At 49.6% G+C, this 21,698-nt stretch overlaps 1 protein-coding gene and 1 pseudogene across 1 annotated transcript in view; both read right to left on the reverse strand.

The window, feature by feature from the left end:
- Positions 1-1,321: 1,321 nt before the first annotated feature.
- Positions 1,322-21,698, reverse strand: part of TNFRSF8 (TNF receptor superfamily member 8) — a 31,674-nt gene continuing 11,297 nt past the window's right edge. The window contains exons 6-12 of the mRNA XM_006914427.3: positions 15,739-15,832; positions 15,298-15,428; positions 14,016-14,117; positions 13,827-13,880; positions 7,142-7,167; positions 5,067-5,274; positions 1,322-1,596 (exon numbers count right to left, since the gene is read on the reverse strand). Coding sequence (XP_006914489.1) covers positions 1,352-1,596; positions 5,067-5,274; positions 7,142-7,167; positions 13,827-13,880; positions 14,016-14,117; positions 15,298-15,428; positions 15,739-15,832 — 860 coding nt within the window. The 3' untranslated portion in view covers positions 1,322-1,351. The remainder of the gene's footprint in view (positions 1,597-5,066; positions 5,275-7,141; positions 7,168-13,826; positions 13,881-14,015; positions 14,118-15,297; positions 15,429-15,738; positions 15,833-21,698) is intronic.
- On the reverse strand, positions 19,492-19,610 carry LOC112481827 (annotated as a pseudogene).

A 21,698-nucleotide genomic window follows, 5' to 3' on the forward strand; every position in this document is an offset into this window, starting at 1 on the left:
AGGTTTTGGTGTAACCGCCTCTCGCAGTGTCTCAGCCACTCCAACTTTCCCCAAAACATCTGAGTGGTTTCAGAAACCACCCTCGTGATTCCCGGCCCAGCCCCAACTTCCTCCAGAGACAAGAAGGCTGGTGAGTAAACAGGAGTGTTGGGCCTGGCTTCCAGAGGGTAATTCCAAGGGTGTCGAGGTGACCTGAGGCTCAATGCCCCAGGCTGCCACAGACTTGCCATCTGCCCAGCCCTCCCTTTCCAAGGCCACTTGTTTGTCCAAAAGCCCTGGGGACAGCAGGCCAGCAGACGAGGGCAGTCCAGAATAAGGCAGAATGTGGCTTTTGACATCACATCCCAACCAGGGTGCTGAGCAGCTGCAGCCAGAGGGTAGGACCTGGTACTATAGGGACCTTGTGTGTGGCAGATCTGGGGAAGAGACGGAGAGGGTGGCACCCACCGAGTAGGCAAGGACCTGGGAAGGGCCCACGGTCCCCCTCCTCTGGGTGCGGAAGCAGCCCCTGGGCGAAGCAGAACAGGCCCTGCTCCAGGTGGCAGCGGGGTGGGCAGGGTCTCGGGGCGGGGCGCTGCAGCTGCTGAGGGTCCGCAGATATCTGGTCCTGATGCCTCCTGCTGAGGGGACTGGTAGGGACGCTCTGACATGAGTGAGTTGGTCCTAGGCCCCCTGTGGGGGCTACAGAACAAGGAAGTCGGGTGGCACCAGGAAGTTCCACTCAGCCCAAACAGGGCTGGAGGCCAGGCTGGGCATAGGGCACAGAGCGCAACACAGCATTTGTGGCCGAGATGGGGCCAGCCAGCTATACCCCATCCCTCTACTTCCCTTTCAACTCAGGAGAAACCACAAGTACTTGCTCAATGTCATGGCAGGGGGCACATTTATAGCATCTGGTGATGGTTGGCGTGTCAGCAAGGCCCAGTGGCTGTCACTCCTGAGGTCCAGGGCGAGGGGAGAAGGCATGGGGTCCGGGCCTCGTGTCCTCTGCCTCATGTGGGCTCTGGCCCTGTGAGTGTATCTGACGCCCGGGGCTCTGGGGCATTTTCTCAGCCGTACAGAAAGCAGGGCGTCCGCTCCCTGCCGTCTGTCTGTTGCCCCAACAAATATCGCCACTCAGATCCAGCCCCTATATGACCCACTCCCCTAGGGCTGGGGCTAGGAGGCAGCTGGGAGGGGCTGCAGGTAGAGACCCCCAGAAGCCCTCCTGCATTGCCAGGCTGGTCTACCACCAGATGCTGGAAACTCAGTTCAGGCCGGATGGGCCTCTGCCACCAGCGTGGTGCTACCAGTGCCCCGCTGGCCTCCCAGGGAGCACCCAGCAGCCCTCAGCCCCAGCCCGGGCCAGGCCTCATTTCTCAGAGGCAGTCATGGGCAAGGGGTCCTCCTTTCCCTCCTCCTCGACCGAAAACATGACACTCCCGCAACTGCCCAGAGGCGGTTCGGTCTCCTGCTCCGGGTAGTGAGGCGCATGGTCCACTTCCAGGTCCTCTTCGAGCTCAGGCTCTGCCGGCCCCGCCAGGCCCCGGCCCTCGGGCACCTCCGTCTTCACGGTCCCCACAATCACTGTGTCGGCCTTCATGATATAGATTTTCTCTGCAAAGCAAAAGGATGGGCGCGGTGAGGATGGGAGCGAGGAGGCAGCTCCGCCACTCCTGCTGTGTGGCCTCAGGTAGATGACACAACGTCTCTGATGCACAGTAAGCCCTGCCAAACTTACAGGTGTCCTGAGGCTCGAAGGAGAGAAAATCAGCTGGGAACTGTGTGCTGAGGAGTTAAAAACTGGCCCGCTTACTACTTACAGGAGACGCTTGTGTTTTCCCGGCCCTTCTGCAGGGATGGGACAGGGAAGAGGGAACGGGGGTGGGAGAGAAAGCGAGTCGTGGGGAGAAAGCAGGCAACAAACGCCGACCGCAACAGCCAGAAAACTCTGGTAGAGGTCAGGCTGCGCTGGACGCTGTTCCAGACGCTTTCCACACTCTAGCCCCTGAATCCTCTCATCCCTTCTGCCATGGAAACAGGCTGTTAGTATCCCCATTTACGGACAAAGCACTGAAGGCCAGAGTGGTTAAATGACCTGCCCAGGGTCACCAGGTAATTAGTAGAAGTCCCCAAAGAAACTCCTGCCTAACCTGGCTGCCCTTTCTGCTCTCCTGCACAAGCCTAACGCAGAAACCTGGGGTCACCGACTTGTCCCAGTTTCCAGGGATGCTCCTGGTTTGAAGCAGTGGAAGTCCCCCATCCCAGGAAGCTCTGCGGTCTGAGCAAACCCAGACAGCTGGTCACCACCTACAGAAACCGCAGACCTGTTAACAATCACCAGCAGCCTGTGACTCGGCCAGCTTTGCGCGGGGCCGAGTACTTCGGGGTGTACGCTTATTGCGTATCTCCCACCTGTGAGGCAGGCCCCACAGCTGTGCCTGCCTCACACAGAGTAAGACTGCCTGTGCGTATCACCTGGATGAATGACCTTCCCGGCCTGTTAGAGGTGCGAGTCCTCCATGGGACATCAGAGACTCAAGGGAGTTAGGAGAGCTGCCTAAGGAGCTGGCTAGTGTGGAGCCTGGACTGTCACCCGGGTGAAGCAGCCCCGCTCCTGATGGCCTCGAGCTCGGGGCAGGGTCCCGGCTCCCAGCTGCTCCCAGCTGCTCAGCACGTGGACTCAGGAGGCTGAATGCGGAAGCTCAGGAGGGAACCTGAGAGCTGGGGTGGGGAGGGGCTGGGGATCCCTGCCTCTCTGGGTGACTCTGTCATATCTCGCTGATTCAGGAACTCCCAAAATATTATTGGGGCCCCTGTGTCCTCCACCCCATTGCATAACCCTGGCCCTTCTGTTTGGGTTTGAACACCCAGGAAAGAAAGAAGTGTTCAAAGTAGCAGCAAGAACTGGAAAGAAGGCCAAGAGAGTAAGACGAGCTGTGCGCTGGGCTCCCCTGTACCCTCAAAGACAGAGCAGGGTCCCAGGCCTCAGCCATGTACTCTTTATCAAGACTCACAGGCCCCTTGCCCCAGGAGGTAAGAGAGGACACAGAGGAAGCCAGGCAGGGCCAGAGAAGAGGAGAGAGAAAGAGACAGAAAGACACAGAGCAGGGTTATGAAGGAAGTGGGGTGGGTTTATCCAGGCAGAAGCAGCCAAAGCGGTGGGGGGGGCTCGGCTGTCACCCCTTCACACTCCCTGGCTCCCGATTCCTGGCTTTGTCCCGTATCGCAGGGCCGCCTATCCCCGAGTTGGGAAGGGGAGGGTCTTCCAGAAGCTGGACTTCCTGCTTCACTCAGGGCTCCAGAATCCAAGGACACTGTCCTGGTGTGTGTGGCGGGGGCGGGGGCTCGGGGGGCAGGGGAAGGGACTGCCCTGCCTGGTGCCGGGGGAAGGTGACGAAGCTCAGGCCAAAGTTTGGGAAGTGAACAAGATGTGGTACTCCTCTGGGGTGGTGTCAGGAAGACAGAGGGCTCACTGTCCCTTGAGTGTCCCGAGAGAACCTCCACGGCCTTCCCTCGCCACTATTCCCCCTGCGAGTCTTGCAGGCCAGCGTGGCTCTCCCCACTCCCCAGCCCCCACTGTCCTGGGGGCCCAGTACCTGCCTGCCCCGCCCCCTGCACTTCCAGGCACTGCAGTCAGCATGGCCTCAAGCATCCAAATTAGGGCTTCTTAGGAAATGCGAAGGACATGCCTTTGGTGGTATTTCCCAATATACATTCTTTTCAGATAAAACTTGTGAAAACCACAATTCCGAAAGTTTCAGTTGGATACAAAAGACTCTGCCCAAAAGAGTTCTGTCCACCAAAACACATTTCTGTTTGCCATAGAAATGTGTAGGACAATCACAAATGCCTTATCCCGGTGACGGTTCACCAGAGGGGACAGAGATGGAGCTCACCCAGGCCCTACCCCTGGGGGCTCACAGATAGGTGAGGGGTCAGGGGAAGGCCACAGATACAGTCGCACTGCTCAGTGCTGAGGATGGATGCTGGGTGGGGAGGCCCTGGGTCTGCGGTGCATCTAGTCTACACAGGAGAGTAGAAAGGGCTGGGAAGTCTTCCTGGAGGAGGAGGCAAATAAGCAGGGTACTCAGGACATCAGGACTTAACTAGATTCAAGCGGGTGGAGCTGGCTGTCCCAGGTGAGGAAGCAGCTCCCACAGAGAAGCTCAGAGGTGAGAGAGGACTTGGTAACTTCAGGGAACTGCCACCGAGTGGGAGGACACACGGGGTCAGGAGGCAGGAGAGTCTTGAACGCGGGAATAAGAATCCTGGAATTCATCCCAAGGGACCCCCGGAGGGTTTCAAGCAGGGTGTGACATGGACAGGGATGTGGTCTGGGAGAAACATTCCAGTCAGTCATACCAGCATAGAGAGAAGTAGGAGGCAGGGGGACTCGGCGGGGGGAGGCCGAGGCGGAAGGTTTGGGGTTGGACAGTGACTACTGTTCGGGAAGTGCTGGCCTCTGTGCCCGCAGAGGCCAGGTGGTGGTGGTGTGGACAGGCCAGCGGTTTCAGAGTCTCGCAGCTGCGGGATCGAGTCCCAGCTCTGCCTAGCTGTGTGCTCAGAAGCATTTCACTCCCGAGCCACAGTTTCCCCAATTGTGAAAAGGGGAAGAAGACACCATCCTCAGACAGTTGTGTGACAGTGAGGGCTGACGTTTGCACAGTGCCCGGAATGCATCGGGCAAGAGGCAGGTCTTATGTCACTGTGTATTTTCCTCCTGCCCTGGGGGCTGGGGGTGGCATTCACTTTTCTCTTTAATAAGAGCAGTCACCACGTAGGAGAAACCCCACCAAGACGGCTTCAGATGATCACGTCACGAACTGTCACCCTGGCCCTATGAAGCCAGTGTTACAACTACTGCTATTTCACAAGCTGCGTGGTGTTCCCAAGTCCAGTTTAAGGCTTTCACAAAAAGCATCTCATACTTACCACGGCCCATGGGGGTATCCACATCTCTTCCTGGCTGGTCCTTCTGGACCCAAAGTCTCTGGTTCCAGTTGGGGGCCCAGGGCCCAGCACCCATCTCCCCACTGCCCTCTTAAACCCGATCACACCGGGAACCCCCAAACAGGCCAACTCACCAATCCTGTTATTGGTATGCTCCGCGGTGACCCGGGGCTCAGGAACGTCCCCAAGGGACGGGGGGCTGCTAGCTGGGCTGGCATCCAGCAGCTGCAGCCTTTCCAGGCAGGTTGTCCCCACGTCGGGGCAGGTCGCCACGGCCAGGGGGCTCATTAACCTCAGCTCGTCTGCGCAGGGCTCTGTCACCGATACGCTCCCCTTCAGCTGCTGCGGGCACAGAAATGGGCACTGATGCCAGGTGCCCCGACCTCCCCTAAGACTCTGAACTGTCTGCTCCGGGGACTCTCCCTCTCCGCTTTAAAGCTGCCCCCCTCTACCCCAGGCTCCTCAGGCTCAACAGGCCGATGCACCTGTGTGCTGAGTGCCGGACGTCATGCTGCTTTTAACTTGGACTGAATAATAAAGATCGTGACCACCTCGTACAGAGCATACTGCGTGTGTGGCCCCCAACACACATCAATCCTCACAGCCACCCTATGAGGTGGCAAATATGAGCACCCTCCCCATTTTACAGATCAGGAAACTGGGGCGCAAAGGAGTCAAGTGACTTACTCAGGGTGAGGAAGTGTCTGGGCCAGTACTTGAACCCTGGTATCTCATTCCAGAATCCACACTTGTACACGTCAGCTCCAGGCCACCCCAACCGCCCAGCCTTGATCTCCTGGATGATAGTCGTTTCTTATTACACTAATGTATTCTAAAAATTACGCTAATTTATTCTAAAAATAGCTGTGTCTTAGAGAAAATGTCGGTTTAAGAAGTGCAAAGAGAAATGGTCTCGTGAACTGTTCACGTGTATAACAGTTACCTGCAGCCTTCAAAATGGAACGAGTGTGAGTAATTCTTAAAATATAGCTACATAATCCTCAATATTCTTTTATATTAACTTGAAGTCCAAATACATTTTAAATAATTTACTATTAATGTGTTGGCCCACGTAGCCAAAAGATATGACAAACCGATGGATGCCCTTTTCCTGAAATTTCTCGGTATTTTAACAGCAGCTTGTCTGACCGAAGCACATTTGAATGTGATCTCCCACAATTTGAAATTGAACTCATATCGTGAGTCTATTATGTTTAAAAATTAAAGGATGGAAACTTTTCTCCATGTATGAATGTTTGAGTTTAAAAAAAAAGTAATGGGAGAATTGATAAGTGAAAAAAAAGGTGGGTGAACCACATACATCTGAGACCCAGCCACGTGGGGGGCCCCCTCCCTCAGCTCTGGAAGGCAGCGCCCCTGCTCCCACTCCTCAAGCTGCCCCTGGGAGGCTGGGCACAGAGCTGGGAGGACAAGCCCTGGTGAGAACCTGGCGTATGGGCCCCGTCCTGGATGATCCTGGGAACAGCAAGATCATTTGCAAAGCTGCCAGCCCGGAGCCTGGGCAAAGTGAGCTCTTCATAAAGAGCAGATGAAGGTGGCATCACTAGGCGGCAGTTCACAGTAACTGTTCAAAGCACTGGCTTTGGAGTCACACAAACCTGGGCTCAAATCCTAGTCAATCTACTTTCCAGCTGTGGAACCACCTTTTCTGCCTACGCCTCTGGTTCCTCTGTACTGACCTCTGTGTGTTGTAAGGACTCCTGGGACAGCTTCAAAGAAGCACAAAGCGAGGTGCCTAGTAAGTCCTCGGTGCATGATGGTTAAGTTTTTGAAAAGCTGAGCTCCTGATTTGTCACCTCAGCTGTGAGGACACGACTCATGGAAGAGTAAAGGAGAAAAGGGGAAATAAATACAGCCTTCCTCCCGACCACACCTGGCACTCGAAGTGGCCCAGACCAAATCCGTGGTCCGGGAGGCCCTTCTGGAAGTCCCCGGTGGGATGAGCCAAGAGCCGGAGGCTGCTGTGGGGGTGGGACTGTGACCTTGGCCAGAACCTGGCTGAGGCCCCGCTGCTCAGAGCCGTCTGCACAGGGCAGACCCAGTCTGAACTTGCAGGGGGAGCCGGCCCCGCCCCCCCAGCCCTGTGGAAGGGGAACGACCCCAGGCAGCTCTCAGAACCAGCAGGTATGTTAGGGAAGGAGTCAGTTCTAGGAGCACCAAGCTGGGGGTGGCGGGTGGGGCTACTTACTATGGGATTCCTCTGGGGCCTAGAACCTGCAAAGAGGAAAAAAGCAATGATTTCACGGGGGTCCTGCCCCACCCCGAGTGGGCAAATGCTCCCCCTTTTTCCCAGTGGCGGCTGGTCCTTAGGCCCTTAGTCTGGAGAGCAGTGCTCAGGCTTCAGGGTCAGTGTCCATCCCCCAGGCCTGGGTCACAGGAGCTCCCTCGTCCAGTGACAGGGAAATGGGGAACCCCAGCTCTCCTCCAGCCACTAAGCCACTCTGCACACTGGATCCCCCCAGCCCACCTGCCCCCCACCACCACACGGAGAGTGGTTCAGGAGAGCCACCGCCCCAGCTGGAGCCAAGGTGGCTTCTGCTGGCTCAGAAGTTGTTCGGGAGCTACTGCCACTACCAGGTAGCCCCCCAGAACTCCCCAGAACTCCTCAGATCCCACCACACACATGGACGACCTCGAGACGGGATGATAGAGTGGACGATGGGCCCTGAGCACGGCTCCGAACACCCAGCCAGACATTCCTGAAGCCAGGCAACCCTGGAGCCCTTCCGGCTCAGGTCAGCCTGAGTTCGGTGTTCTGTTAACTATGCCTGAAAGAGCCCATGTGATCACCTTCAAAGAAAAGGACAATTGCTCATCAGTCACCCACCCCACTCCCTGCAATCCGACCCTTCAGTGGGCTCAGGAGGTGTCGACACAATGCTCTTTAGGGCACAACCTCTCTTTCCTCCTCCCAAACTCCCACCCTCCGTTCCAATTTTTCTCTCATATTAAGTAGGGTGCCAGGTCACGGCCAAGTGTATGTGTACATTTAACCATGGCTCAGAAAGCCAGCAATGGTGCCCATCTGGCCTCTCCTGGAGCAAATCAACTCCCAGCGCAGGGATGCGCAGCCTCTTATGATCCTCCTACAGAGACAGGGAATACCTTACGGTTAGGTATGCACACCTGAGCAGAGAAATCTGTTGGAGATGCCAGCATGCCAGCTAAGTGACCTCCAGAACATTCTCTCTGGTTTCAGTAGTTCTGCAGAATCACTAGCCCTGAATCCTAGCTGAAAACTCGCTGGAAGCCAAGCAGCCACGATAACACAAATAAGATGGGCAGACCGGACGAGCTGGGTGGTCACCAGGCCAGTGTGGGAAACGCTGTGACATGTCCCTCTTAAATGCCCATCAGCACACGGAGTGTGCGCGTTTAATGTGGAAATAGACCAGGACGATGATGAAAAGTACATGTGTAAAATGACACAGTTCTTGATTCTCGACTTAACAAATGGGCCGAGCTTATTCCACCTGGTAACTGCTGCACCCAGTGGAGTGGCCACCTTGGGAGGCCATGGCTCACTCCCCCGGCCAGCCACTGTCCCTTGCCTAAGCCATCACTTTGGGAAATATTCTCCGGTATGAGGCACATTCTTTTAAATGACGTCAGTGAAGCCGAATCTTCGTCCTTTGAGAGTGACGAGTTTTGCAAACAGCAACTGTGATTTGCCACCAAGTCATCGGGATGGTGGGATGGGTAGGGGAAGTGTGACAAATAACGAGAGAAAATAACTAAAGGTGACAAAATTCAGTCTTGGAGAGGACATGGGTAAACAGGAACACAGCTGCGTGTGCCCTGTGAACTGGTTCCACTTTTCTCAAGAGCCATCTGGCAATAAAAACCTTTTGACCCAGTAATCCCTCTTCTGGGACACACCCTCAGGAAATAAAGGCACGAAAACAAGGCCCAGCTCAGCAGGGGCACTCATAACCACCAGAAAGCTGACAACAAGCCAGATGCCTAACGACGAGGCCGATGAGGCCGATGAGGCCGCCCAGCAATCCTGAGCGTTGGCAATGAAACCCCAGCACATTACTCCACCTCTCCCGGCCTTAGTCCCCTCATCTGGAAAACGTGCCAGCTTTGGAGGGTTTTTGTGAAGATTAAATGAGCTCTCATTTCTGGGTATTTATTCGAACAAACCCAGAACACTGCTACGAAGGGACAAGCGCATGCGTATGCTCACCACAGCATTATTTACAATAGTCGACATATACAGGCAACTTGGGCTTCCATCTGTAGATGAATGAATAAATTAGAGGTGGGACATATATATAATAGAATATTACTCGGCCATTAAAAAAAATGAAAGCGTGCCGTCTGCAACAACATGGATGGACCTAGAGGCCATTGTGCTGAGCAGACTAAGTCAGACACAGAAAGACAAATGCCATCTGTTTTCACTTACATGTGGAATCTACACAACAAAATAAACAATCAAAACAGAAACAAATTCATAGATAAAGAACATTTTGATGGTTACCAGGTGGGTGGGGTTGGGGGAAATCAGTGAAACACAGGAAAGGATTAAGAAACATAAATTAGTAGTTACAAAATAGTCATGGGTCTGTCAAGTATACCATGAGGAATATTATAGTCAATAATACTGTAATAACTAGGTGTGTCAGATGGGCACTAGTTTTATTGGGATAATCACTTTATAAGTTATATAAATATCTAATCCCTATATCGTACACCTGAAACTAATATAACATTCTATGTCAACTGTAACTAAAAGATAAAGAAATTAGTTTAAAAAAAAAAAAGATTAAATGAGCTCTCAAAAGTAAAGTAGCCCAGTGATCAATCACATTGAAATCCTGTCCCTCTGATATGAGGTGATGAAAATGACCCTGTACCTGCACGGGGTGCCACCTTAAACCTGTGACCCAATCTGGTCAGGAGAGAAGCACCAGACAAATTCCAACAGAATTTGAAACAATTTCAAACTTACAGAAAAGTCTGCCCTACAACATAACTGAGCAGTCCCCCTCAAAACTGCTAAGGTCGTCAAAGACAAGGAAAGTCAGAAACTATCACAGCCCAGAGGAGGCTGGGGACTAAGCGTAATGTGGTGTCCTGGGTGGGATCCTGAAACAGGAAAAGGGACATTAGGTAAAAACTAAATCTGAATAGACTATGGGCTTTAGTTAATAAATGCGACATCAGTTCTTTCATCGTGACAAATTGCCCACCATACTAATGTTAGAAATTAATGAGAGAGGAAACTAGCTAAAGGGTATATGGGGACTCTATTATCTTCTCAAGTTTTCTGTAAATCTAGAACTGCTCTAAAATATTGTTTATTTAAAAAAATTTTTAAATTAAAACATTAAAAAGGGAAGGCGCCCAGGACACTGCTTAGCACATAGTGCGTCTCAAGACGTTATGTGGCTTGGTACTCTATCACGCCGAAGAGACAACCAGCTTTCGATACTGATTCTGAGAAATAAGCACAGAATAATATGAAGGTGGAAAGGTAGAATCCAGAAGGTATCAACACATACCTCTAGCCATGTCATAACCCACATGTATACTTTGATAAAGACCCAGAACAAATTGTGCCACGTACAGAAGTCAGATTTCCTAAGTGCTTTTACCTTAAAACTGCCACTTAAGTCCACTGTCTTCCTTTATTGGTTCCATTGCTTTTGGAATGACTGTGATGTTCCCGTAAACACAGCCAGGGTGCCAGCTCCCCGTAACAAGGACATGGTATCACGGGGCTGCCCCGAGGGCCACTGCCACTGAGCACCTGAGTTCTGACTCATGAGTTAATGATCCCTTCCACCCCCGTCGCTCTCCCCTTTCAGCCCCATCCCCTCTGTGGCCTGGGGTCCCAGATGCTATGGGAAGCAGAAGAGACTCAAGGGAGGAGTCTGGCACAGAGGTTCAGCCAGGCTTCAGCAACTGGCATCCTTCCTTCACATCCCCGGACTCCAGGGTGGGGACAGGAAAAGTACGAGCTAAGATGGGAACATCTTGGAAGTGCTCCGGACACAAAAGGATGGGGAAGAAAGGACACGGGAGCCAGCCTAAGGCTAGTTACATGGCCTCAAAGCACCTCCCTTCAAAAGACTTAGCAATTACCAAGGAGGAGAGAGCAACTTCGAGGTGGGATCTTGAAAGTGGCAAGGTTGTGGATGCGATGGAAGAGACAGGAACAGACCCAAAGTCAAGGGGACTCCAGAGGCACGACGACCAAATGCAGCATGATGGATTATTTTGCTATAAAGGACATTATTGGGATAGAAGAAGAAACTCGAATGGGGTCTGAGAATTAGTGGGTGGTGATGCATCAAGGTGATTTCGATGGTTTTACTACAGTCGTGTGAAAATATGCTCTGATGGTGTATGAAATACACACTAAAATCTCGAGATGGTAAGGCGTTAAGCCAGTGACTTACTCTCGAATGGGTCAGAAAAAGTAAGTTCTTTGTACTGTGCTTGAGACTTTTCTGTAAGTTTGAAATTGTTTCAAAACAAAGAAAACATTTTTTAATTTAAACTTGCCTGGAGTAACCTATAAAGTAATGACTTTGATGTCCATTAAAATGAAAGATTAAAAGAATTTTAATCAGTGTTTTTCAACCAGAAACGATTTCCCTCCCAGGGAACATTTGGCAAAGTCTGCAGACATTGTTGTTTGTCTGCCAGTGTCCGGTGGGTGGAGAGACCAGGGAAACTGCCTAACACCCTACAATCACGGGACAGCCCCCCACGGCAAAGAATGATCTGGACCCGAATGTCAATAGTATGAGGGTCAAAGACCCTTTTAACAAAAAATCTCACCACCCACATAATCCTGGTTGTCCTGCTTATTAATCAGATGGCCTTAAACAAATTCCCTCATTTTCCCGTGCCTCTGGTTCCTCATGGTGAAGCGGGGTGATAAGTGGTGACAAATGAACTGCTTGTCACACCGAGTGCTGCCTCAGCCTTGCAGTTCCCGGACGGGGACAGCTGGAGCGCCCACTTCTGTCCTGCTGGCCTTTAGTCTTTTTGAGCAACTGACACAGGTTAAGCTAGGACAGTTTCTGTACCCAGCACAGAGCCACTAGGAAGAGCTCAGTGATGTGATTTGAATATGTAAATGAATAAGTGAATGAATGCTCCTTCACCCCTGTGGCCCCCATAGCTCCAGAGGGACGGGGTGTCCACCCTGCTCAGTCTGTTCTCATCCTGTGCCCTGTGTGCCGACCCTGGTCTCACCTTCCTTCCGTCTCAGGCCTGGGGACCCAGACCCCCAGGGACCCACCGGAACCCAGAGGGTCAGAACCAGCCCCAAACTGGATGGCCACCACTGAGTCTCAGGGCTCGGGGTTCCTTGTAGGCCTGGCTTCTGAAGGGAAGGTGTTTTTTTTTATTTCTTTCTCTCTCTCTCTCTCTCTATTTTTTGTATGTGACAAAACTGCTATCACAAAGGTTCGAAGAAAAAAAATAAACTGACGGCAATGGAAATTTTAATACTAGAAAAATGTCAAGAAAGCAAACATGGGTTTCAATGAGACACTGAGCCTGACAGCTCATGGAAAAAGGCTTGAAACTATCAAAACACAAAAACCCCCCTTGTGAAGGGAACACTAGCACCTGCTTGTGAAACTCATCAAATTCAAAACATGCCTCAGTGGACTGTTTTTGTGCCCAAGTCAAAAGTCAGGCTACAGCAAGGGTCTCCAAGGGCCCTGGGGAGACGGGGGCCACAGGGCCATGACCTGGCCTGGGCTGACCACTTGGCTCCCGGGTGGACATGGGGTGGTGGATAGAGCTTGGGAGGAGGAAGGCAGAGGGGACAGGACTGAGCCCTCTCCAAACAAAACCCAAATCTCAAGGACCAGCGTCTGGTAGTGGCACTTATGAAGCTGTGGGCCAGTTAGCCACCTCCTTACAGAATGAAGATCAGCACCCATCTCCCCTGGGGTTCCTGGGTCAGTGAGAGCCTCCAGCGGAGCCTGCCTGGAACTGTGTTTGCTCCTGCCCCGTGGCCAGGGCCCAGTGCACGAGCTGCTGAGGGAGGCCTTGCCCCGCCTTGAAAGGGGCGGCACGGGAGGGAGAAGACACTTGGCACAAGATGACTGGGGACACCGCGCCACCAGGTAAGAGGTGGGTACTGCTGCCTGGATGGGAGAGGAGGGCCAGGAGCTCTGGAAGGCTGCCTGGAGGAGGTGGCCTGGAGCCTGGAAAGGGATCAGAGAGCAAGGACCAGGGAGGGGCTCAGAACAACCTAGAACTCAGGAAGGCCTGGGATTCCTGGTGAGGAAAGAGGCCCCAGACACAGGCCGGTCAGCAAACAGTGGCCACGGTTCATGGAGCACAGACCGCGTGCAGACACTCTGCACAGTGCTCAACAGGCCCCATCTCGACTGAGCCACACGCCACCCTCTGAAGTAGGTCCTACTGTCCCCATTTTACAGACGGGGAAACTAAGTGGCAGAGGAATTGAGTAAATCACCCAGGTCACGGGGCTTGTAAGGAGCAGCACCAGGATTCCAGCCCTACCAGCCTGCCCTACTGACCCCAATGCCCCTTGGCTGCCAGCTCGAGAGAGGGGATGGGAGGAATGGGAGGCTGGGAAGTGGGGAGAGAGGGGAGAGAGGAACGAACGGCATTCAGGAAGCCCCTCCTGGGGCGCTGCGGAGGAACCCCGGAAAGCTAAGTAGACCTCCAAACCTTCACGCCAGCTCCCCGCCTGCACCGTCCGTGCCGTCAGTTTCCACCCGCGTTACACTCTCATCACGGACGAGGTCGGAGAGAGGAGTACTTGTGGGAAGCCATACAGAGGGAGCCCCAAGGGAGCCCCAAACCCAGGGCCCAGAGCTGTCACATGTCCATGTGGCTCGAGCAGCCCCTCTGGACATCCGGACACTTACCCACGGGCTCCGGCTTGGGCCGGAAGGTCTGGACTGGGTAGCACAGGTGGAGCTCTGAAATGATACCAGGAAGGAGACTGGAGATGCCAGCCTCAGAGAGCCTCGGAGGGCAGGGTGGGGTGGGCACCCAGGCCAGGACAGCGCGGAGCGCCCGGCCCTCCCCGAGGCCCCGAGGACACATCCACTCACTCTGCCGAATCCACTTCCAGCAGGCCCTGCGGTGGCACAGGAAGAAGGAGCTGGAGCCGACGACCACGACCAGCACGAGGATCAGACAGAGGAGCGCGGGTCCTGGAACACGGAGAGGCCCTCAGTCCACATCACGGTCGTGAGCCAGGGCACGCGAGCCAGCTCTCGCCTCCGCGTGGCTCCCAGGACTGAAACCAGGCCCTGTATCTACCCGGTCCAGCCCTTTACCCACCTTCCCTCCCTCACCTGGCTCCACCCGGGTGGCTTAATAGGGAGAAAAAAACAAACCGTTTCTAGAGGGTGAGAAATTGAGCCAAGGAACCAGAATGAAGAAGGCACTGAGGTCCGAAGGGATGAGGTCTGGGGACCGTGGAGGAGGGCACGCGTGACGTGCAGCCCTGGGCAGCCGACAAGCAGACAACGAAGTGCTAAGCCTGCTCAAACTCCCAGCCTCCCCTCTAGACGGACGCTCCATGCGGGCAGATATGGGGTCTGCTCCGCCCCAGCAAGTGCTCCCTGAATGAGGGAATCCACAGCCCTGTGCCACAGGGCTCCATTGCCATCTCCGTTTTACAAACGAGGGGCACGGAGGCTCTCAAAGGTCAAGGAACTCGGTCAAGGTCGGCCTGAGGGTAAACGGCAGAATCCCGCTCGGGCGGGCCAGGGGGCCTCCAGCACCCACGCGCTGATAGGTCTATTTCTTCACATCTTAGTACTTAACTTGCCTCCTCCTTTCCTTTTGCTGTTTACGAAGATGGTGTAACTAGTTACTGCTTTTAGTGCATTTTTCGAGGTTAAAAAGTAGTACGAGGCAAGGAAGTACTTCTCAAACTCTAACGTGCCCATGAATCTCCTGGGAACCAAGTGAAAATGCAGACTCCGTTCGGTAGGGCTGGGGCGGGGCCCCCAAATTGTTTTTCTAACAAGTTGCTGATGCTGCAAGTCCAGCACCACGTTCTGAGAACGCCTGGTCTGAGAACTACCGCTACCTAGGGCCCAAGACTGGAACTTCAGGTTCTGAAATGAACTGCCCTCAGCGTGAACCGAGTAGTTTCTGAGTGGCAGTTATGGGTCGTGGGGAGGAAGCTGTGAGTGAAACCCCTGTCCACAGGAATTAAGGAAGAATCACGAGCAAGTGAGAGCCGCAGCCCCAGCCGAAGAGGCCAGAAACCTGGGGTCCACCTTGGTCTCCCCACCCAGTGGATGCCATCACCTGGGGAGAAGCCACCCTCCTTCTGACCCCCTGACAGGAAGGCCCTGACTCCTGGGGTGTGATCATTACCTGAAACCAGACGGGGCCTTCCCGTGGAGGAGGAAGAGACGGCAGCACTCGTTGAGATGGAGTTGTACCCCGAGGGGGGGGTGACACCCCCTCCATGCCCCTTGGACAGGGGCATCCGGGAGGGGACAGGGCTGTAGGGAGAGAAGCAAGAGGCAAGACCGATGACGATGGAAGTGGAAGAAGGCAAGTGGGCGCTCGGGAATCACTCCCTGTCCCTAGAGATCGTGCAGACGGGCCTGAGTCCCCAGAGCGTCTGCCCACAGCCTCTGCCCACGCTCCGAGGGCGGCGACTGCATTTCTAGGCCTTCTGGCTCTCCAGTGGGGCCAGCAGAGAGCTGGGCACACATGCTCCGAAATGACTTGCGGGCTTGGCACAGAAACCCAGGCCAGACCCCGCCTCTACCCCCATCCCAGCTACCCACAAAGGGGCCAGGGAGTCACCTGGCGGGCGTTTTGATGTCCTCTGGGTTGGTGCTGCAGTTGAGGTGAGTCCCCAGGGGAGGTGGTTCATGGGTGGTGTCCCGCTCAGCTGTACCTGCAGAGGGTGGTCTTAAGAGTCAGTGCCAAGGAGCCGGACCAAAATGTAGGATATCTGGACACTGGAATATTGTTTGGCAATAAAAAAGGAAGTATTAACACATGCTACAGCATGGATGAACCTCGAAAATGTTATGCTTAGTGAAAGAAGCCCTTTCTGACACAGAAGAACATATATTAAAAATGTCCAAATAATGCTTATCTAGAGGGACAGAAAGTAGATTCGTGGTTGTCTGGGCTGGGGATGGACGAGTTGACTACTAAAGGGCACGAGGTTTCTTAACATTAACCCGAAAATAAAACCCAAAGTAAGAGACAATAGGTGTTTATTCGAGGTCCAAAACAATAGCTATTTGGGAAGAATGATTCAGGCAGAAACGAAAATAGTTTTCCAATTCGGAGGCAGAGGGAAAGGGTATTTATGAGAAAAGGAAGGGGCACAATTACATCAATAGAATGTTAATTACATCAACAGAAGGCGGGCATTTCTGTAAGTGCAGATAAATAAACATAGCGATGTTTATTCTAAAGGATGTTTTACTTTTCCGTCCAGTGGTCATAATATCGGCTTTCTTGTTATCTTTGCAACCAGTTCTTTGGGGCACAGGCTTCTTTAGGCCCGGTCCAAAGGTTATTTTGCCATTTTAACATTCCAAAGGTCTGAGGCATCAGATGTGCAAGGCGATTCCTCTTGGATGGCAGCTCTGACCTCGTTTTTATATTTTTTTTCATTTTTTATTAAGTTTATTGGGGTAACATTAGTTCATAACATTAATAAGTTTCGAGTGTACTTCATAACAAAACATCTGTATATCGCGTTGTGTGCTCACCACCCAAAGTCTAGTCTCGTTCTGTCACCATTTATTTGACCCCCTTTACCCTCTTCATCTTCCCCCCGTGCTCCTTCCCCTCGGGTGACCGCCATCCTGTTGTGTCTGTGAGTCTGCTTGGTTGGTTGCTTTGGTTCATTTGCTGCTTTCTGTTTTACATCCCACATACGAGTGAAATCATATGGTTCTTGTCCTTTTCCATCTGACTTATTTCGCTTAGCATGATACTCTCGAGATCCATCCATGTTGTCACAAATGGCAATATTTCGTCATTTTTATGGCTGAATAGTATTCTGTTGTGTGTATGTACCACCTCTTTATCCAGCCATCTGTCAAAGGACACTTAGGTTGTTTTCATGTCTTGGCTATTGCAAATAATGCTGCAAGGAACATAGGGGTGTATATATCTTTACAAATAAATGTTTTCGATTTTGGGGGGTAGATACCCAGAAGAAGGATTGCTAGGTCATATGGTAATCCCAGTCTTAATTTTTTGAGGAACGTCCATATATTTTCTATAGTGGCTGTACCAGTTTACATCCCCATCAGCAGGGTCCATGGGTTCCTTTTTCTCTATATTCTCTCTAACACTTGTGATTTCTTATCTTATTGATAATAGTCATTCTAACAGGTGTGAGATGGTATCTCATTGTGGTTCTGATTTGCACTTCCCTTATAGCTAACGAAGTTGAGCATCTTTTCATATATCTGTTGGCCATTTGTATGTCTTCTTGGGAAAAGTGTCTGTTCAGATCCTCTGCCCATTTTTTAATTGGATTGTTTTGTTGTTAAGTTGTGCGAGTTCTTTATATATTTTGGATATTAGCTCCTTATAGGTGTTATCATTTGCAAATATCTTCTCCCATTCAGTTTATTGCCTTTTTGTTTTGTTGATGGTTTCTTTAGATTGTGCAGAGCTTTTTAATTTGGTATAGTCTCATTTATTTATTTTTGCTTCTACTTCCCTTGCCTTTAGGGTCAAGTTCACAAAAACCCCTCTAGGACCAAGATCCATAAGTTTAGCACTTATGTTTTTTTCTATTGTTTTTCACTTATGTATTTTATTGTCTTATTTATGTATTTTATTGTTTCAAGTCTTAGATTCGAGTTCTTAATCCACTTTAATTTTTCTGTATGGTATCAGATAGCAGTCTAATTTCACTCTTTTGCATGTGGCTTTCCCATTTTCTCAGCACCATTTATTGAAGAGGCTTTCCTTTCTCCACTTTTGTTGAAAATTAGTTGTTCCTTTGTTGAAAATTAGTTGCTCTTATATGTGTGGGTTTGTTGAGGCTCTCAATTCTGTTTCATTGGTCTGTGTGTCTGTTTTTCTATCAGCACCATACTATTTTAATTATTGTTGCTCTGTAGCAGAATTTGAAGTCAAGGAGTGTGATACCTCTGGCTTTGTTCTTTTTTCTGAGGATCGCTTGGCTATTCAGGGTCTTTTGTGATTCCATACAAATCTGATGGTTTTTTGTTCTAATTCTTTGAAAAATGCCATGGGGATTTTAATGGGGATTGCATTATATCTGTATAGAGCTTTGGATAATATGGCCATTTTAACTATGTTCATTCTTCCAATCCATGAACACGAACTATCTCTCCATTTCTTTGTGTCTTCTTCAATTTCTTTCGACAGCGTCTTGTAGTTTTCAGTGTACATGCCTTCACTTCTTTTGCTAAGTTTATTCCTAGGTATTTTATCCTTTGTGTTGCCATTGCAAATGGGTTTGTTTCCTTCATTTCTCGTTCTGACATTTCACTGTGAGTATACAGGAATGCAATGGATTTTTGCACATCAATTTTGAACCCTGCAACTTTGCCATATCTGTTTATCGTTTCTAAGAGTCTGATGCCATTTTTAAGGTAGCTCTGTTTATATTATTTTTTTACAGTTGTCATAGTTTCACAACTTTGTAAATTTCTTAAAAATCATGGAATTGTACACTTAAATAGACTTTATAGCACAGAAATTGTACCTCGACCAAGCTGTTTTTAAAAATCGGGTCTTTCTCCCCAAAGTGATGATGGTAATTAACAATAGGATGGGATCGGTATGGCAGATTGCACGACGGGTCCAGCTTCTCTCCCCGCCCCATATCGACATTCTGCCAGGTGACTCTGCAGCTCCTCCAGGTTGAGGCAAGTGCTGTCCATCTGTGCCATGGCCCCATTCGTTCCTGAACTTGGCTGTCAGACTTTTCCAGTCAGTGGAATGGGATGGAAATGACAGTGTGCCCCTTCCCAGTTGGGCCTTCGAGGCATCTGTTCTTCCACTCACCCCAATTTCTGCACTTCTACCACTGCCATGAGGAGACCCAGGTGGGCAGCCAGCTCCCGCTGGTCCCAGAAGTGTGAGAAACACACAGAGAAAAACTAAACCAAACCTGGGAGCCCAGGCAAGACGGCAGAGCCGCCTAGCTGACCCATGGAGTGAGAGATGAACGCTGAAGTGAATATCAAGGCTGTTTGTGATGCACTGTCCCTGCCGCTGTAGTTGTCTGAGACAATCAGATTTCTATTTCAAAAGATCGAAGTGTAAAAAATGTCCCTCCTCTCCAGCCTCCTGTGATCATGTATGAAGGTGGCCTGGTGATGATCACTTTCTGATTTTATTTATGAGAAACCTGATAAATATAAATAAATAAATTTAAATATCTCTTGGCATTTAAAGGAAGTCTCAATTTTTAAAGTTCTTTCTTTTTTGTTGTTTTGGTTTTTGTTTGTTTGGTTTGGTTTTTGTTTTAGGTGAGGCAACCTTTGGTTGACCTCACAGATTGCAAGGACCTTGTCAGCTTACAATCCCTTATTTTTTTATTTTCTACGCCTACAGCACCTGGTCTTCCTAGGTGGTCTCCCATCCAAGTACTAACCAGGCCTGACCCTGCTTAGCTTCCAAGATCAGACGGGATCAGGCTTGTTCAGGGTAGCATGGCCATAAACATAAAGTTCTTTCTTTTGAAATTAACTTTATTGGGACATAATTTATATAGAGGACAATTCCCCTAAGTGTACGGTTTGATGAATTTTGAAGAATGTATACTTCCCTGTAACGATAACTCCATTCAAGGTCTAGAGGAATTAATTTGATACACCACATAAACAAAATGAAGGATAAAAATCATATATTCATATCAAGAGATAAAAAAGCATTTGACAACATCCAACATCCATTTTTGATAAAAACTCTCAGCAAAGAGGGGACAGAAGGAACATATCTCAACATAATAAAGGCCATAGGTGACAAACCCACAGCTAACATCATACTCAGTGATAAAAAGCTGAAAGCTTTTTCCTTAATATCAAGAACAAGACAAGAATGTCCACTTTCACCACTTTTATTCAAGATAGTATTGGAAGTCCCAACCACTGCAATCAGACAAAAAAAGAAATAAAAGCCATCCAAATTATAAAGGAAGAAGTAAAACTGTCATTATTTGCAGATGATATGATACTATATAGAGAGAACCCTAAAGATTCTACCAAAAAGTTATTAGAACTAATAAATCAATTTGTTAGTAGCAGGATATGAAATTAATATTCAGAAATCAATTGCCTTTTATACAAAAATAACAAACTATCGGAAAGAGAAATTAAGAAAACAATCTCATTTACAATTGGATCAAAAAGAATAAAATACTTAGGAATAAATTTAACCAAGGAGATAAAAGACCTGTACTCAGAAAACTATAGGACACTGAAGAAAGAAATTGAAGAAAATACAAATAAATAAAAAGCTATACCATGCTCATGGATAGGGAGAATTAACATCATGAAAATGTCCATACTACCCAAAAAGCAACCTATAGATTCAATGCAATTCCTATCAAAATACCAATGGCATTTTTATCAGAAACAGAACAAACAATCCTAAAATTTACATAGATCTACAAAAGACCCTGAATAGCCAAAGTAATCTAGAGAAAGAAAAACAAAGTTGAAGGTATCACGCTACCTGATATCAAACTATACCACAAGGCTATAGTTATCAAAATAACATGGTATTGGCATAAAACAGGCACACAGATCAATGGAACAGAATAGAGAGCCCAGAAATAAACTCACGCCTATATTGGCCATTAATCTCTGACAAAGGAGGCAATAATATACAATGGGGTAAATACAGTCTCTTCAATAAATGTACTGGGGAAACTGGATAGATACTTGTGAAAAATAAAACTGGATCATTTCCTTACTCTACATACGATAAATTCAAAGTGGATTAAATACTTAAACGTAAGGCCCGAAACCATAAAACTCTGGAAGAAAATGTAGGCAGGAAACTCTTTGACATCACTCTAATATTTTTTTCAATATGTCTCTTCAGACAAGGGAAACAAACAAACAAAAAATTGGGACAACATCAAACCGAAAAGCAGCAAAGGAAACCATCAACGAAACAAAAAGACAACCAACCAAATGGGAGAAGATTTTTGCCAATAATACATCTGATAAGGGGTTAATATCTAAAATATAGGAGGAACTCATACAATTTAACAACAAAACAACAAATTATCCAATTAAAAAAGGGCAGAGGACCTCAATAGACATTTCTCCGATGAGGACATATAGATAGCTAATCGACATTTGAAAAGACGCTCAACATCACCAATCATCAGGGAAATGCAAATTAAAAACACAATGAGATATCACCTCATATCTATAAGAATGGCTGTCATCAATAAATCAACAAACACAGGTGTTGGCAAAGATGTGTAGAAATGGGAACCCCTATGCACTGTTGGTGGGATTGTGCAGCCACTATAGAAAACAGTATGGAGGTTCCTCAAAAAAATTAAAAATAGAACTATCATGTGACCTAGCAACTCCACTCTGGGCAGTTACCTGAAAAAATCTAAAACGCTAACTCAAAAAGATATATGCACCCCTATGTTCATTGCAGCATTATTTACAATAGCCAAGATATGGAAGATATGTGTCAGTATCCTTATTGGAAGGGCCATGCCAAGGTGGCCACCAGGCCTAGGCTGGGGCTGCGAGGCTGCCAAGGGACTGCCTGCTCTGGGAGCC

This window comes from Pteropus alecto, unplaced genomic scaffold (genome assembly GCF_000325575.1).
Source record: "Pteropus alecto unplaced genomic scaffold, ASM32557v1 scaffold125, whole genome shotgun sequence".
NCBI classification, from domain to species: domain Eukaryota; kingdom Metazoa; phylum Chordata; class Mammalia; order Chiroptera; family Pteropodidae; genus Pteropus; species Pteropus alecto.